Raw genomic sequence first — 18,447 nt, forward strand, 5'->3', positions numbered from 1 at the left:
CTAAACGGCTCACATCGGCGAACAGGGGGCGAATGCGCGATAACCCCTCTCGCGCGCAAGCACGGCCGTCGCTACCTTTCTAGAAGCCCGTCGCGATCGTCGGTGCCTGCGATTACCCCAGGTCTGCTGCGAGTGGATCACGTACCTGCGCACAGCGGAGTTGATATCGTCAGTCCTCGGCGCCTTGTCGCAATTGGCTCGCGCCTGCTGGCCTCCTATCGGTTATAATCCTCCTCTCCACCGATCTGATGTGGATCAATTCTCTACTTTCTATCTTCTGCTCTCACTCATTTCATCTACGCCTACCCTGCTCTCCCCGATTAAATGCCCTAGCACGCCGAGTCGCCATGACGCGCACCAACGATACCGTCAGTGCCTCCTGGGACGCAAAGAGCATCGTCACCGACGACGCGGTCGGCCACGAGCGGCCGCGAGGACGCATTCGTCGGTCCATGACGGCGTGCAATACGTGTCGCAAGCTCAAAACACGCTGCGATTTGGATCCTCGTGGTCATGCGTGTCGTCGTTGCCTGTCGCTAAGGTTTGTCTTTTCTCTCCGCTGTATCCACCGAGATCTGATCAACCGAGGTTGAGCAGAGTGGAGAGTCGCGGCCTGCAATCGTGCGAAGAACAATTAACTGACTTTGTTATTAGACTGGAATGTGAATTGCCGGAAACACCGGATCGGTTCCAGGACAATGCGTCGACGTGGTCGGACGCTAATTCCTCGATTCCCTCTATCGAAGAGCGCCTGCTGCACCTAGAACGCGGCATGGGCGAAATGATCCATTTAATGCGGCAGATGGTAAATCACACATCTACCATCGCGGGCAGTGGGAGCCCTCGCTCTCAGGTCTCGAGAAGTGTTGATGAGTCGGCTGGTGAAAACGGGGCATTGCCGCCGTTTACGCTCAAGCCTGTGCAGTTGATCCGAAATCTCCAGGTGGAATGTTTCAATGGACGAGATAATCTCACTCCTGATACCGACCTGCTTGGTGATGTGGTTTCACTCGGAATTATTGACGCAAAGCTTTCCTACAAATTGATTGAACTGTTCGTTCTCCTCCCCAATTACGAGGACACCAAATAACCCCGCTCCAGATTCATTGAATACTACAGCCCCTGGATGACAATAGAATCCACCACAATCCAGCGAACAGATACGCTACTTTTCAACACAGCCTGTCTGTTAGCATCACGGTACCTCCCCGGCATGCCGGCGAGTACTACCCACGACATCTCATTGCAGGTCCAGCACGCCGTGACAAAAGCAATGTGGAGAAAATCTCCCTTAACGAACGACGTTCTCCAGGCACTTGCATTGCTATGTCTGTACCCGACGTCTGGTCACAAGGACGGCTTCATCGACGGCTGGTTATTGAGCGGGATCTCAATGAACCACGCCTTGATTTCTTTTAATTTCTTCAGCACTCTTTCGAATAAAAGTGCTTTGACTGATGAAATGCTTGCGCAAATGCGGCTTTGGAATACTTTCTGTTTAACTCATTTACAGTATGCACCCCACACACCAGGAAATATGTGGATTGCTAACGTTGGAGTAGTTCTGCACTTGGATACGGCCGCACCGTAAACGTCCAACCAACCTACTTCGACCACTGCACCCGAATCCTCGACCACCCCCACGCAACCTCCGACGACGGCCGCATCGTCGCAGAGATCCAACTATACCGCATCACCCTCCGTCTCCAAAACACACCGCACCGCCTCCGATCCGCAGAAACAGAGTACGAGGAGATCGAGCGATGGAAAATGGATTGGGCGCATTTATTCTGTTCGTATCTTCACTCTACCCATTCCACATACTCATACTGACTACGGGATTAAGCAAACGAAGGAAAATCAACCCTTGAACTAAGCATCTATTTCACCCACCTAATTTTGCACCGCACAACCGCCCGCCTACACTCCGAGTGCGACCGCCTAATAACAACCATAACAACTAACGCCCGCTCAATCATCACCCGCGCCCTCCAAACCCGCTTCGCAGCAGCACCAGGCCTAATAGATAATGTCTACTATATCCTCGGCTATGCCGCACTTACGCTGTGCGACTACACCCCCTCCGACCCTCTCATTGACCAGGTTCGCACTTTCCTCCTACATCTTGCGCCGAGCAGTGACCACCTTGCCTACCGCATTGCTTGTATTGTCGAGGTACAGAGGCGCGCTGTGAACGAGCAAGCTTCGCCGCCTGCTAGTGCGAATGCAATGTTTGTGCCCTCCCAGCCTCGCTCAGAGAATATCGATATTTCTCAGCTTATTCCTGGTGCGATTGAGGGACTGGTTGAGGTTGATGACTATGCGGTTTATGATCAGCTTATGCAGCCGGGCTATGTTCCGCCGCAGCAGGCTTTTTCTGCGCCCGCAGTTTTTCAGCATCCCGGTCCTGTGGTGGGTGGGTCGATGCCTATGGGGCTTGTGCCGAGGGCTTTGCATGATTTTTGAGTTGGACACCTCACATGGGATGGATGTTGATTGTTGGTTTTGGGGGCTAGCTGGGTTTTCTCAGGTTTTTGGGTCTACGAGATTTTGTTATGAGATATATTACTATTTGATTCTGGAAAGGGGCTGTGTTGGGAATAAGCTTTAAAATTCGAAGATGAGAGATAACATCAAAAGTCGAATTGAATTGAAGTTGTGATGACCTACACCCAGGCTTTCAATGTACTACCGGGACAAGAGCCTAAACACGGGATTTGAACAGCATGGTTCAGACGTCCTGGGAACGATGTAACGCAATGTAAGGTTAAAGATGAACAATCCTTGCCAAAGTGCATTTAGCTATCCATTCACGACCTGGACCATTCATATCTTTCAGACCAACAGAAAAAGGGCAAATGAACATTTCAAACCAACCTAGCTAGAAAACCAGGTATATCAATCTCATCCTAACTTCTAGGCCTCAAACATCTACGAACAAAGCCCCGATCCCTTCAATTTGTCACTTGGATACAAAATCCTCGGTTCACCACCCCCCATCTTAACCTCAACTTTCCCATCCCCACCAACAGTAATCTCCTCGCATGTACAGACCTCCATCACCGTATCCCCAGCCTCATACCCAGTCCCAGACAACTCAAGCGTATACTCGCCACCCCTAGCCCCTGCATTTGAAAGAACAGTAACAGTCTGCGAGCCTTCATACCCCTTCCGCATAGCAATTGTCGAGTCATCGTGATAAATAGGATAATTCTACACTCATCAGCATTCCCTCATCCATCGTGGGTACTTCGATAAACTCACCTTATACGTCACATACCCCTCATGGCTTGCAATAGCATGATTCCTCACCGCATTAACCCTCGCAATAATACTATACAGCACACTATCCGTCTTATACCCCGACAACCAGACAGCTTCGCGGTTATACGGATCAGTGCCGCCGGCGTAGTGCTGTTCCTGTCCCGCGTAGATGATGGGGATCCCATCCGCCATTATCGTGAATGTCGCCGCGTTTTTCGCGAGCGAGATGTCGTCTGCGTAGGAGGCAAAGCGGGGGTTGTCGTGGTTTTCCACGAATGTGCCCATTAGTGTTGAGTCTGGGCAATTGGACTTGACGGTGTTGAGCATGTCGTAGAGGGAGGAGATGCTGCCGTCGGTGGATTTGAAGGCTCGGAGGAGGGGGTAGTAACTGTTAGTGGCCGCGATTAGATTGAATATTGTGATCGGTTGGGATGGGGGCGTACATGGGATAATTAAGAACACCGTCTATGACTTCTTGGTACGGACATGTGTAGTCTGTATTCCCGTCGAAGACTTCACCGATGCAGTAGACGCCTGCGGCTTTGTTGAAGGCTGGCCAGAATGATTTCTGGACGTGGCGGACTGTGTCGATGCGGAGGCCGTCGACTAGCATTACGAACTGGTCAGCTAGAGTCTACATGGAGAAAGGGGAAGTTACTGACTTGAGTACATTGAAACCAGCGATCCAACCCAGTCGTACCAAATACTTTGCACATCCTTCCGTTCTGTATTCAGGTCTGGCAGGGAAAGTGTTTCATCACCGAGACAGCAGTCCTGCACATTCGTTTGGTTGTTGTAGTCCGTAATTTTGCAGTAGGAGTGAAAATACTTTTCCTAGTTGAAGGGGTGCAAGACGCTGTAGTCGACTGTGTCGCCTGCGCCATCGTATCCCTGCGAACATTTATGTTAAAACACTGGTTGTTCTGTCTTCTGTCTTACGGGTGACGTACCATGTGGTTGGCGACGACGTCGACCATACGGTACATACCCCGATCGTGTAGTGCCGAAGCGAGAGATTTGAGGTCATCGGCGGTGCCGTACTCAGAGTTGAGGGCGTAGCTGGAGACTTCAGTATCGAACTACCGGAAGCTGAAGGGAACATACATGTCCTGCTGCCAGTATCCGTGATATGCAGATCCGTCCGGCGTGTTTCCTTCTACCTGGCCTGTCACGGGCGTTATCCAGATTGCGGTGAAGCCCCTTCCTTGGATGTAGTCTAGCTCGTCTAGTTAGTATCGTGGGGTAGGTGTATACATAGCCGGGAGGGATGTACCTTGGTTTCGATGCCTTTCCAGGTACCACCGCAATATCTCTGCCCTCGTTAGGTACAGCCTTCTAGTCGGGTTAGGTTTGAGGGCTTACCCCATTTTTGGTATCGCATTCAGCAGTCTTTGAGCCGTCGGTTCGCGCGAATCGGTCGGTGAGCAAAAGTAGATGGATTGGGAGCGCCATTGCGCTGGCGTCGCTGCGATCGCTGAGCTGATCAAGCTCGCGAGGAGAGAGGTGCGAAATAGCATCATTGACGTCGACATTCGTGTCAATTATGCGATCGATGGAGAAATCTTGATGCTGTTGGAATATTTCACTCTTTCCTGCATGTCCAGACGTTAGCAAGTACCTTCCAAAGTGCAGTAGGAGGACAACCATCACCAAGAGCTCAGCAACGACCGCCGTAGATCCAAATCTTCTTCAAATGCCCGGCCCCTGTCGCGAATGTCTTTTCTCAAAGAACAAGTCGATGCAATATTGCAGCGCGAACCCGATCCGTGAATAGCGACACGCTACTGATGGGACAATAGCATTGTGAGTTACTGGCTTCGGTGTCGTTGTTTTGGAAAAACGATGCCAGGCCCTCAATTCAAAACAACGACACCGAAGCCAGTAACTCACAATGCTATTGTCCCATCTTGCACCCGACACTGAATCACTAAACCCGATCATGCGGCCCGATTCAAGATCCTTCAAATGGTGCCTCCGTGGTACCTCGGAACCGCCGAAGGCTCCCTCTATCCAGCACTCCACTCACCGATACAGGCGGGGAATTTCCCTAAAGCCTCATTGGTAGTGCAGGATGTCCGAAACTGGATCGTCCGGACGAGAGGCCGATCCGCCCGAGCGTCCACCTTAATTTACAGCGTTGCAATGGGGGCCAGGATGGTTGTCGATCGCTGCCGCTGGGGGGTGCCGAGACGTTCGGTGAAGTTTATTCAGAAGGATGGAGGGTAACTGTAAGCCAAGTTTGGTTGCAGCTGTTGGAAAATTGCGTTTGTTGTAGATTTGGCTCAGTGTGCTATGTGTGTTGTTGGACGTTGTGGTAGTGGGTGGTTTGTTTCGAGCATAAGCACTAGTACAATGGGTGTTTCGAGGTGAATTGCCATCGAGCTTCGGGGATAATTCCCGCTGAACGATTCGTGGTTCGATATTCATTATTTGGGCTGAGCTGACTTTGCATTTGCATTCACATTTATATTGCTGTCTTGCGATGCATGGACGTTAAGCGGGCCTGTTAAGAGATACGGCTGAGAGAGGATGCGAGTACAAAACGGATTCTATTCATTATGATTAATCTCTCGGAGTCATGAAACAAACATCCGACTATATCAACTTCGGCATTCCATTACAAACACTCTCGATTTACCACTTCAAAATCCACTTCCCACTCCAAGCCCCATCACCCGTAACATCCTTCAACCCATCAAAAAGCAACGTCTGGCTGGTCGCATTATAATGCACCCCAGAATCCGGAACAGACCTCCCATTAAGCGTAACCTTTCCGGGACTCTGCTTGACACCAAGAACTGTAACCTTCTCAAGCGGCTGCTTCTCAACCCAATTACCCTGCGGAATAGCCGAAAGACTCGACTCCGCCGCCTTGAACTTCACGCTGAGCGTCGCATTCTGCACGAGACTCACTCCGTCGTCGAGGTAGAGGTCGCCGCTCGCGGCGCCATGCGCGTCCAGCGCTGTCAGGAGGGACCAGGGGGTGTTTCGCGAGTCACGGGTTGTCAGGGCGGGGTTTTGCATGGGCAGCACGCTGCCGCCGCGGACAAACACCGGGATGTGGCCCAGCGGTGCGGGGATGCTGGTGTTTACGCCTGGTTGCGCGGTGACCACGGACCCGTTGTACCAGTCGTACCAAATGGCGCCGTTTTTCAGACCTGGGAAGACGCCGTGGACGGTGTCCACCTGCGGCGCCAGGGCGGGGACGACCATCAATGATGGGCCGAGGAGAAACTGGGTGTCGATGCGTGCGAGTTCGGGCTCGTTGGGGAACTCCCAGGCCAGTGCGCGCATGACGGTTGAGCCGGTTGTGTGGGCGAAGTGAAAGAGGGTGTAGAAGTAGGGCAGGATGGCATAGCGGATTTTCATTGCTGAGCGTGAAGCTTCGGCGACGGATTCCCAGACGTACGGCTCTTGGCTGATTGCCGAGAGGGTGTTGTGGTTTCGGTAGAAGGGGAAGAAAGCGGATAGTTGCATCCAGCGGTTACAGAGCTCTTCGTCAGAGTTGTCGTTGAAGCCGCAGGTGTCGACACCGAACATTGGGACACCGTAGAGGGAGAAGGAAAGGGCTTGTGGGATTGAAAAGAACATGTAGGCCCATTTGGAGTAGTTGTCGCCGCCCCAGTGGCCGGCCCATTTCCCGGAGCCGGCGAAGGTGGAACGGCCGATGATGAAGGGGCGCTTGGAAGGGGCGACGTCTAGCAGGCCGTGGTAGGTTGCGTTGAGGATTTGGTGGCCGTACAAGTTGTGGACGTCGTATTCTTGGACCCCGTCGACGTGGGTTGCATTCGGCGAGACGGCGTGTACCGCGAGGTCGTGACCCGCTTGGTCATGGTTGATCACATAGGGAGGGTAGTTGACGTCGCGGACGCCGGGGGTGGGCGTGGTGCGCAGGTATGCGACGGTGGAAGATCCAGAGGAATCGCCCGTGGCGGCAGCGGCGGCTTGGCTGGAGGAGGCGGCGGAGGCGGAGGCGGCTTCAGTTGCGTTGGTGATGTTGAAGCCCTCGGGGTATTCATAGATGATGTTGCCTGGCTCGCCGGGGAGGGAGAAACCGGGGTGCACCGGGTTGAGGCTGAGGTTCTTAGATCCGCAGCTACCAACGCAGAAGGAGGAGACCTCGTTCATGTCGATCCAGATACCATCAAAGGCGACCTTCTTGTACCAGGTGACAAGCTCGTTGGACCAGAACTTGCCGGCCTTGGGGTGGTGCCAGTCAGTGAAGACGGTATAGCCGGGCCAGACGGCGCCGATGTAGGTGCTTCCATCGGGATTCTTGAGGAAGACATCGTCCTTGGCACCGCGTGTGTAGGTTGCATAGCTAATCAAGTTAACGAATGAAGTAGAGCAGGAGGGTTTCCATGACTTACGCGTCAGATTTGTTGTGCGGATTGGGAATGTAAAGAGCAGAGTCGACAATCGGGATGTAGTGACGACCGCTCTGGTGGAGCTTGTCCAAGAACTTCTCGGCCTGATCGTAGGGGAAGCGGTTGGGGTCATTGTCAAAGTCACGGTATCCGCGCATGTAGTCAATGTCATTCCTGGACACAGTCAGAACTGATTCAACGGGTCTTCTCAGGGTGAACTTACCAGACGTTCTCTAGAGGAATCTCAAACTTCTCAAAATTGTCCACAATCTCCTGCATCTCCGTCCAGTTGTTGTATCCCCAGCGACATTGATGGTAGCCAAAGGTAAAGTACTGCTGCATCGCAGGCAGTCCAATGGTGCTGATCTGGTAGTTCTTGGTGACATCGACCTGAGTAGGACCCGAGTAGAAGGTCAAGTCGATGCTACCGCCCAGAGTGCGCCAGGTGAGCTTGGTGGGAGCGGTGATGATCTCCTGTCCGTGGGCATTCCGGAGGAAGACACCGTGGGAGTAGGAGACGTAGTCCTTGGAGCTGTCGATCTGATCGCTCGAGACTGGCTTCTTGGAGCCGTGCTCGGAGGCCTCGAAGTAGCGAGTTTCGAGGTAGAATGGGTGGTTGCCATATATGTTGCTAGCGAGAGTTAGTCAGCTCTTAGTTGTTGGACAGTAAGACTTACCCGTCAATGGGGTCACCAATGTCCGAGGAGTATATGGTCAAGGTGGCATTGTCCAGCAGATGCAACTGCTGAATATGCTCTCCCAGACCATAAATATTGTAGTTTTCGGGCAAAGCGGTGACAAACTCGATGAACTGGTTCTCAAAGACCAGAGCAGATCCAGTCGTGTCAAAGAGTACATCACCCGTCGCCTTGCGAATCACCTTGAAGCTGAACGAAGGGTCATTAGACCACTTGAACTCCAGATCCCCATTGGTGTGAGATCCATGCTTGTTATCACTCTTGGCCCGCGGCACGGTATCCTCAGAGAGATGGTACCAAGACGCATTGGAAGAGTCCACATGGCTCGGCGTGATCTGAATGTTCAAGCGGTCCTTTGCCAAATACTCTAAAGAGAAGTCCAGCGAATCCACATCCGTTCCGTAGGCATTGCAGGCCTTGCCAGCCAAAGTCAGCGTCGCCGATATCCCATTCTGCGACTTCTTGACATTCGCAGCCTTGTATCCGGGACAAGCCTTTTGCGCATCAACGGCCTCGGGGTCATCGATGTTGGCGATTAAGTTCGCGCCCTCGTCGGCGGCGGCGGGAATTGTAAATTGGTGGTACACGGACGGGACCGAGCTCGAGCTGGGCGCAAAAGTCGTGGAGCCGGCGTCATAAACAGCCGGCACCAGCCAAGCCCCGGCCAAGAGGCTCCCAAATCCAACCATAGCGACCAATTGATTTCTGCGTCAGCTTGAGCGGAGACTTTGTCGTGAGGAAATCAAGTTGTCTCTGCCCCTCTTATAGCTTCTCCCGAGAATCTGCAGTTGTCCCGACGTCGCCGTAGCACCGACTAGACGCAAATTTCCCCGAGAATAATACACCGAGAGCATCCCGCGAAGCTCACACTGAATTTCTGTTGAATGTCCGCGAGCCAGCGAGAACAGTACATTCTGCGCAAGTGGCTGGATGCTTTTGCGGGGTTGGGAGGAGAGGCTTGAGATATGCGGGGTCGATCGTCGCCCTGAAGTCTTCTGCCTGCCGACACCGCCGGTGGCCCTCACGGCGTCTTTGCGGTGCTTATGCGGTGGTTTTGCCCGTGGGACCTCCTCGAGCTATGCCTCGTCGGGGATAGTCGAGAGAAAACAAGAGTGGGACCGGCGAGTAGACCACGGTTCGCTCTGCTCATTCTTGTCTCCATGGTGATTGGCTGGTCGTCCGATAATTGCCCGAGCCTCGCTAGCTCGGCAGTTTGTGTAGCGTTCAGTTGGCTCTGTTCGAGCTGTGGGGTGCAAGTTGAGACGGGCCCGACATCGGGAAGAAAAAGTCGTCATTGAGCATGAAATTGAGCCGATTCAGGGTGGTTGTCGAGATCGAGTTGTTGTACTGTCTGAGACTACCCTTGCTTTCCTCAAACGTGATGAGAAAGCCGCTTATGGAAGCAAGCCGGGGAAAGCGGAGAACCCTGACAGTTTACGCTTCCAAGCGGTTTGGCTTGAGCTACACCACTCTTTTGCTCGGTGAGTCTTTTGACTCTAGCGGCGTCAAATGAAGGACAGTGACGGCATCGCTGGTATCCGACTACTGCACTGCCCACGAGGTCCCTGAGGTAATCCGGGGCCCCCAGTCGGTTTTCCCCCTCCCCCAAACCGGTGTCAGGGAAAGAGCTCGCAAGAACCTCGGGGGTTTTCTACCTGGTTCGAGTTGAGCTGAAGTTGAGCAAGCGGTATCCTCCGATCGATGAGGTTTGACCTAGTTGTATGATCCCAACAATTGGGAAATGAGGTGGTGGATAGTGCTACTACTTACTGGTGGTGGCATGGGCTGTTCGGCTTCCCGAGGCTGCAATCTCGGCACATCGCAACACAACTGGGAGGTCATCCTGAAACCGGGTGATCGTCTTGATTGGATCGGCTAGGTCACCCCCCGAAGACATTGGCCTTGGCTACGGCTCGCAATATGAAGGGCACCCGTTGACGACTTGCGGAGATGTGGGCTCACGGCTAGTGCCAGCGCTACGCCGCATCGCGATGCTCGTCCAGAAAATCGCGCATCGCCCCGCTTTCCCTCCACTTCGCCAAATGATGGAGGAAAGGATGGAGACGTCGCTGACAAGCTCGGGCCCAATACTGGCTGTGCCTGCTCAAAGGCGGGCGCTCTTACGTCGTAGCCTGCCATTTCCACACTGGTGCAGGCAGGGATGGACAGGGGATCGAATGAGTGCTTCGCTTAGCTGCCGAAGGTTTTCGAGAGGCGGTGTCCTGCATCGTTCTGGAAGGTCGAGGGATGGCCATTCGCTCGTGTCATTGGCGCGAGTCCCTAGCCCCGTTGTGGGGTGGCTAAGCAAGTGTAATTCCAGGGAAGGCGACGACGTCAGGCACGAGTCTGACCGAGACCGTGTTGAGATGAGAGGTCCCTAGCATTCTAGCGTTCTTGTAAGATGAGGGCAGTAATATAAAGTGCATGGGCCTTGCGGGGTTGACCGCAGGCCCCGCGTTCCCCGGATGCGATGGGAGTCGTAGAAGCTAGCTAGCACTAACACTATTAATTAAGTCCACTACTGGTAGTGCCCTAGGTAGATCAAGTCGACATTTTCCCTCTACACCTCATCTCCACCCAACGATGCCCTGCCCCCTTGACCCATCTGTCAGCTAGTGATACCAGTAGTACAGCCGCGCTGCGACAGAATGGACCTGGCACCGCCATCCAAACCCTCCACCAAACAAGCATGTGACAATTGTCGCCGGCGCAAGATCAAATGCTCGCGCGAACTACCGTGCGACAAATGCCAACGTCTCCTCCTCTCCTGCTCCTACAGCGATGTCCTGCGTCGCAAAGGCCCGAAATTCCGAACCCTCTACCCTCTTGCCCCGGTTCATCCTTTCTACCCCGACAATGACATTGACCCCACCACCTATCAACTGAGCTCGCCCGCCTCGCCGGCCTTAGCAGATGCGCAATATGCCTCGTCGCACGATGTCTCCGATACCCTCTCGCAACTACCCCCGCCAGACCTCGTCTCCTCGCCCGACTCGACAGACTCAACGGCCGAGTCGGCACGGGCATTCCCGCATCCACCGCGTCTCTCGCCTCAGATTCTGCTCGCGCATGTCAATGTGTACTTGAAGTATTTGTTTCCTATCATGCCCGTTGTGCGCGGCGAGGAGCTGCGCTATGACAGCCAACAGCCTGACCGACTTTCTTCGCGCCGGTACGCGTTCCTTGTGTCGCTCTGCGCTGCGACGCATATCCAGCTGAAGCTGGATGGTGCGACGCCGGTTCCGGACCCTGTGAGACTGCAGAGTCTGGGTGACGGGCATTCGCTGGTGTCGGGGGAGAAGTTGCTTGAAGAAGCGGTGCGCGCACACCGCGAGTGCGACGTCGTCGAGGATATCGGCATCGAGAGTCTTCTTATTTCGTTCTTTCTCTTCGCCTCGTACGGGAATCTCGACAAGCAGTCTCATGCGTGGTTTTATCTCTGCCAGGCGACCTCGATGGTCTTTACACTCGGTTTGAACCGCGAGTCCACGTACGCAGAGTACTCCGTCGAAGAATCTGAGGAGAGGAGGAGAGTTTTCTGGCTTTTGTTCATCACAGAACGGTACGTCAATTCCCAGATTCTATCCTGAACGTGCAATTCCAACGTTAAGAGTATTGCAGAGGCTACGCCCTCCAACAATCAAAACCCGTAATGCTCCGCAGCTCAATCCACAAACCCCAAGTCCTCTGCTCCGAGGACCCGATCCTAGCCTACGGCTTCATAAACCTAATCAACATCTTCGAGAAGCTCACCGCAAACCTCTACGACTGGATCTCTGCCGGCGGAGGCGACGGACTCGTCGAACGGCCGCCCACCTCCATCATCCAGTCCAGTCTCTGCAAGCCGATCTCGCTAGATGGCGTTCTGGAAATCCAACAGGTTGACATCCTCATTACGCAGCAATGGCTCCAATCCATGATGTGGAGGCTCTCTATGAGCCATGCGACTCAACCCGGTTCTCGAGATGAGGTCCTCCCTTTCCACCTGCCCGTACTGGTGGGTAAAGCCGTTATGAGCGTGATTGGAACCGCGTCTCAGGGTGCTGTTGATGCGCATGGCATTGGAATGGTACACCCCCTTCTCCCTCACTGGGACATGTGTTCAGGTACTAACGCTTTGTTAAGGAACAAAAACTCTTCGACATGGGCTCCTCCGTCGCAGACGTAACGCGCTCCCTAGGCTCGAAGGCAGTAAACCGCCTCGCCGAGTCAACAATCGACCCCCGCGAACTCCTCTGGGGAATCCTGCACACGCTCTCGCAGATTCGCGGCTCGCCGTCGTACCTCTTTCCGGACCTCTTGGGTCGGTGCAAGAATGTGCTTGGGCTGGATTGCTCGATTACGATGGGGAATTTTTTGCCGGCGCTCGGCGCTGCGAATCCGAATTTATTGAGTGCTTGGGCGGGGGAGCAGTGGGACCTTGAGTCGTTTTCTGCTGGTGTGAGGAATTTTCAGCATGAGGTTGGGCACGAGCAGGTGAGGGATGAGGGGGAGATTGAAGATGTGGCCATGGAGGTGGTTTCGCAGAGTGATCACCATGATCCGTGGATATAACCCTGGTTGTTGCGATTTCTGCTTTAGATGTTTTGTTTGGATTGATGATACCATGTGGCGTTTTTAGAATAGAGTGTTGTCTTTTAGTATTGATGCGAGCAACGAATAGCATTGAGCGTGAAGCTTTGAGATATATGTCCACATATCCCGCTCACGTTTATTACATCACGCCATGGGTTCATATATCCTTCCGTTTCTATTTGACTTTGATCCACATACGGCCATGATTTTAGGCCCTGCAATAGCTGCAGCAAATCGCATTCCTCCACGCTGTACCTGCGTGGGGCACTCGGCCCGAAGCTCCCACTAGCGCACGTCGTCGATATGCAAAGGATCGACAACGCGTAGATCGACCTGCTCTATTTAAAATGGCAGTAGCATACAAACATCTACACTCCTAAACAAACATGAAGGCCCTGCTTGAAGTCTCCAAGCCAGCTCTCCAACACTTGTGAAGTCATCTGCCTCCCATCTGCCCCCTCCAGTCCCCGTGATCCCGGTGACGTCTCTCCAGGCCTCTCCCGCCCCTGGAAGCACCGCGTACCTTCCTCTGGCAAGTGTAAACCAACCCCCTCCCTTCACCACAATAACAGTCCCGAAACCGCACCTGCCTGAAGTGCAAATGAGTCACAACAGAGTTTCCCAAGAAGACGCGCAGAAATTCAAATCTGCCTCTCCTCTCTTTTTCCCTTTTGCAACTCTCCTCCTTCCGGGCACTTTCATTCCACACAAACACTTTCATCCACTTCTTCGCATATTCGATCACGTATTTCGTGGTGATAGTAGTGATGTTCTTCTTTGACAGGGTGTGTACCTTCCTCCGGCCCGCAGACTTGCTTTGTTTCCAGTGTTGACCTTCCACAGACCTGAGTTGGGCATCGCCCACTTTCGTGGACGCGCCCTGAATTCCCTCGCTTCATCGCATGCTTTGTTGTGGTGCGTCCATCTGAAATGTCCCATTCTGTCTTCCTCTCAGTTGGTGACTTGTTGCAGACTTGGACTTAGACATCACATTTACCTGTCTACCTGACTTGTGTCTCTGTCCATCATGTCTTCGGTCATCACCGTTGTGCCTCTCCGTCTTTTGACGTGTTCCTCCATCACCATCTCACCCTTTCTTGAGCTGGTCCATCATCATCGATGGGATCATCAGCCGTCTACTGATCCCTTTGGCCATCCATCGCTGATGTGCTTGTCCACTTTACTGTCCATCGACACGTCTGACTATCCGCGAACCCATCATCAATGAGCTTGTCCATCATCGATGTGAACCCCAGCTATCCAGTGGTGCCTACGGTCATTCACCACTGGTGTCCTCGTCCATCCGACCATTGACTCATCATCGATGTGATCATCCACCGACGAGCTTGTCCATCCGCCGATGTGACCTTGCATCCACCTGCATGGTCTTCAATCATCATCTTCACTACACGTCACCGCCGCTTGACTTCTCCAAAACATGGATAGCTTCTACTTGTACGTTCTTCCGTTTGGCGTCCAACCGTACATTTCATACATATTGTCCATCCACGACAGACACATTCCGGACCGACGATAGTTTGACGATCTTTCCATACAGCATCCGACCACTCAGTGCCCACCCAATAAAGCATACCGTGCAGATTGTCTTCCACCCTCATTTGCGGTGATACAGATCGCCATTGATACACTTTTGACTACTGACTATCCAGAGAAACCCGTCGGTTGGCCCGTGATTGATTGTATCTGCCCTTCCTAGTCTCTCATCAGGTCGGTACCAGCTGAACTTTCCTTCACGGTCTGTGGTCCCCATGCTGCAGACTAGTTGGTAACCCCCTCTGGGGCGAGTGGTTTAAAGTTCCCGTAATTCCTGCTCTCAGAGACTCAGAAGGTTCCCTGATACAGCTCCAGCGCCTTCTGACGGGGCCTCTTTGATTCGTGTGAGATTTCGACATCGGTCCGCTACAGAGCTTCTCATCAGGACGGTACCTGCAGAGATACTTCCTTCACGATCTGTGGTCCCCATGCTGCAGATCGGTTGGCAACCCCTTTGGGGAATGGTTTAAGACACTCCCGTCTCTGCTCTCAGAAAGTCTCTGGACCTTTGGCTTACACGTCTCATCGAGTATCTCTGAGTTTCGGTGGGAGAGAGGTGTCTTTGCTTTCTGCGATCCACTGTCTGGAATGTCGGACACACGAAGAACGAACGCACGAAGGACGAACATTCGCTCAGTCCAACACATCTCCAAAGGTATCGTGGTCTCCCTCTTCCATTTTAATGATCTTTTGCTGACTCGAATATAGCCATCTCTCATCAAACATTCCCATGCAGTCGTTATTCCATGTCTCCCCTCTGATTCAAGTGCGAAATGTCGGCGTCGACTGCTGCAGACTGTTTCTCACAGGACGGTACTAAATTGAGATACTCCCTTCACGATCTGTCCAGCAGATTGGTCGGTGCCCCATTGGGGGAGTTGTTTGAGATACTCCCGGTCATTCTGTTACCGGGCCCTTTGCCTCTTTGCACCGTTTCATTGAGGACTGATCTGGGGACTTGTCAGGTCCACCCGGGCCGTCGAACATCCTTTGTGGGCGGCTAATCTCCAAAGGTGCCGTGCTTTTCCTCGCCCACTTCGATGGCACTTTGCTAACTCACACGTTTATCAAGGCTGTCTCTGCATACCTCAACACATCGAACTGCGTGGCTCGAGTGATCTACCAACTCCTCCATCCGAACAAACCACATACCAACGTATGTGGTTACGCGCGGATCGCATCGTCCATTCCCTTCTCCAATTAAATCCCTCTTCGCGATCGACATCTAGACAACAACTCACTCTATAAGTGAATGGGGTGGGAAAGAGCAGAAACAGTCTGAGGTGAACAATGGAGCAGCCGCACCTTTTGCAAATTTTCATGACTGGGCATGCCGCCGAATGACCTCTGGCACTGCGAATTTCCACAATTTCCACATATCCGCATCCAGTGTCCAGATTGTCGGAATTTCCTCGAAGTCAACGAGCACTTCTTTGGTCAACTCTTTCCAGTTCATCGACCTTGCTCGTATCGGTTTGCCATAATTTGACATGGCTTTTTCCCTCGAATGGCGATTCCTCGCTTGCCTCTGCGACTGTATTCAAAAAAAAAGAAAAGAAAAAGAAAGAAAAAGAAAAGAAAAAGAAAAGAAAAAGAAAAAGAAAGAAAGAAGGAAGGAAGGAAAAGAAAAGGGAAAGAAATCGTCCGCATCTCTGCGCTATACTTCGGTATAGCTTCCGGCTGCCTAGATCAAGCCATTGGACGCTCACCTCATCATTCACCCCCCTTCTCGAAACCTCAGAAAGACAATCACCAAAAGCAATGAAAAAACAAAAAAGTTCAACGAAAGGAACAAAATCCGGAGGAAGGGATTCACGAAAAGAAAACCGAACACACCACCTCCTTGACAGTCCGGGAACAGATCATGAGAGGTATCGTGAATCCAGCCATCGTCAGTCCACTTCGAACCATCATACAGATTCTCTTCAAGGCCATCCGGCATTCACTGCTTTATCACCTGTCTTGGCCAATACTAAGCATTCCACCACTTCAAATATGCCACCTTCGTATGGCATCTGCTTTGCGGCCCACGTCGTTTATCTGCTGTTCCGCACACACAATCCATATGCCCATGCCTCCACGATATGTCCTTCGACCGCGCAGCTCGCATCGTCCATATACTTCTCCACACACAATCCACACATCCACACCTCCGCGGAGTGTGGCCTTCAGCGGCGCGTCTCGCGTCGTTTATCTACTCCTTCAGTGCCAAGGCACATGCTTGGTCCATTTTCTGGGCTCTTGAACGGCATCACAAAGAAAGGAAACCTGACGCGATTTTGACAGTCCGAGACCATATCTTGAAAGGTACTGTGAATTCAAATTCTTGCCAGCCCCTTCGAACCATTTTGCTAATCACCAAGTAGATCTTTTTCAAGGATCTTCGGCCTTACCACTTTACCACCTCTCTGAACGATAGAGGCCGCCGCTTCAAGGGCACGCCTGTTCAATGGCCACATCATTCACTATGTCCCAATAATCACCTCTCTGGACGGCCGCTCTCCACTTCGAATATGTATGCTACCTGCATATGGCATCGGTCATACGGCTCACATCATCCACCTGCTTCTTAAATTCAAAGATTTGCCTCTGGTGCCACTTCTCTCGATGGGTGACACGGACAAAATCCCCATCAATACTCTCTTGACTACTGTCTAGTCGGAGAATCCCATGTCTATCATGTGGATGCTCACCAGCTACCGGTGGGGGGAGAGATCTGGCTGTCCACTTACTCGAATGTTGAACGGAATCGCCAAAGAAAAAGGGAAACAGGCCGCACCCTCAACCACCGTTTAGCCGGAGAAGCCCACATCTATCGTTGGGATACTCGCCAGCTACCGGTGGGCGCAATCCGGCTCTGTGTGCTCAATATCTGGGATGTTGAATGGGAACGCAATCACAAGGGAAGAAAATTACGCCGCCGCAGTATCCACGCCTTGCCCTCGAAACCACTGTCTAGTCGGAGAATCCCGCGTCTATCGTTGGGATACTCACCAGCTACCGGTGGGAGGAAATCCGGCTCTCTGTGTGTGTCACCATCTGGAATATTGAACGGAACCAAATGGGAAAAAGGAAACACACCGCAGACTTGACATTCTGAAGTCCCCCCTTAAAGGTATCATAAACTCATTTCTCACTATTCCCTTTGAGCAACTCAACTAACAACTTGAACTGCACAGCTACTCCTGATCTCTGATTTTCCGTCGCTCTGCCGCATACCTCACACTCCTTTTCCACCTCTCTAGTTGATCTCTCACTCACTCCAAAGCCTCTGTCACCTCACTTCAATCTCAACAACTTCCTTTGCCCTTACCGGTCCAAGCCCCTGTCGTGATCGATCGACCCTTCCTCGCTTTGGCGACTCTATTTGTGGAGGAAGAGAGGAAAGAGCAAAATGGATGCTTCACTTGACTGCAAAACCGTCATCTCCCACAACAGATGCCATATATATCCTTTGGTCACTCTTCTGGCGACTTCTCAGACCGATAGCAAAAACTACGCTTGCCATTTTCATGCCACCTCACCACCACACCAATCGTGTTGATCAATTATCTCTCCTTGAATTCAAGGACACCAAGCCATGTCCCCTCATCGCTTCGAACTTCCTGGTCTCAAACTTTGTTGGTCTCAACGACATCTCACATATTACCAAAAAAAAAACCCCCACGGTCGGCTGCTTGTTGCGAACTCGATTTCCGAGCAAAGGGCGAAGACCATATCACAGTGCCTATTTCATAATTGCCCTCGGCGTACGATCGACACTCTAAATTGCAGACCGTACCAACTTCAACTGCTCGCCCGTCTCTACAAGTCATCTAGTTCGTTACCATCGCCAGTTCAGGGCCTTTGCGAGAGGTGCTGTCGACATAAAGGTCAGGTGATATACTTTGTCTCTTCCAAGAGCTGCCCTCCTTCTGGACTCGGGTTACTCACCAAGAGCATATCAACTCGACGTTCAGACCTGGAGCCAGCCAAGTCTTGAAATACAT

General features: G+C 52.4%; 4 protein-coding genes across 4 annotated transcripts; 2 read left to right on the plus strand and 2 right to left on the minus strand.

Moving 5' to 3' along the window:
- Positions 1-347: 347 nt before the first annotated feature.
- Positions 348-2,466, plus strand: N7532_008921 (Transcriptional activator of proteases prtT; the record flags this gene model as incomplete). Its single annotated transcript, XM_056621412.1, has 5 exons — positions 348-541; positions 655-1,053; positions 1,102-1,512; positions 1,563-1,792; positions 1,847-2,466. 5 exons carry the CDS (start codon positions 348-350, stop codon positions 2,464-2,466), a joined length of 1,854 nt encoding a protein of 617 aa, XP_056472218.1.
- A 465-nt stretch (positions 2,467-2,931) lies between these two features.
- On the minus strand, positions 2,932-4,911 carry N7532_008922 (alpha-amylase; the record flags this gene model as incomplete). The annotated part of the gene is made up of 8 exons (XM_056621413.1): positions 2,932-3,213; positions 3,265-3,652; positions 3,708-3,870; positions 3,927-4,098; positions 4,215-4,323; positions 4,369-4,484; positions 4,538-4,576; positions 4,627-4,911. 8 exons carry the CDS (start codon positions 4,909-4,911, stop codon positions 2,932-2,934), a joined length of 1,554 nt encoding a protein of 517 aa, XP_056472219.1.
- Positions 4,912-5,898: 987 nt separating this feature from the next.
- On the minus strand, positions 5,899-9,018 carry N7532_008923 (glycoside hydrolase family 31 protein; the record flags this gene model as incomplete). Its single annotated transcript, XM_056621414.1, has 4 exons — positions 5,899-7,585; positions 7,635-7,805; positions 7,855-8,262; positions 8,309-9,018. The coding sequence occupies 4 exons, from the start codon at positions 9,016-9,018 to the stop codon at positions 5,899-5,901; spliced, it is 2,976 nt and encodes a 991-aa protein (XP_056472220.1).
- A 1,959-nt stretch (positions 9,019-10,977) lies between these two features.
- On the plus strand, positions 10,978-12,883 carry N7532_008924 (uncharacterized protein; the record flags this gene model as incomplete). Its single annotated transcript, XM_056621415.1, has 3 exons — positions 10,978-11,891; positions 11,951-12,398; positions 12,455-12,883. The coding sequence occupies 3 exons, from the start codon at positions 10,978-10,980 to the stop codon at positions 12,881-12,883; spliced, it is 1,791 nt and encodes a 596-aa protein (XP_056472221.1).
- Between the last annotated feature and the right edge of the window lie 5,564 nt (positions 12,884-18,447).

The sequence above is a fragment of the Penicillium argentinense genome, assembly GCF_028826775.1.
Source record: "Penicillium argentinense strain IBT 30761 chromosome Unknown utg000009l_segment0_segment0, whole genome shotgun sequence".
In the NCBI taxonomy this organism is placed as follows: Eukaryota; Fungi; Ascomycota; class Eurotiomycetes; order Eurotiales; family Aspergillaceae; genus Penicillium; species Penicillium argentinense.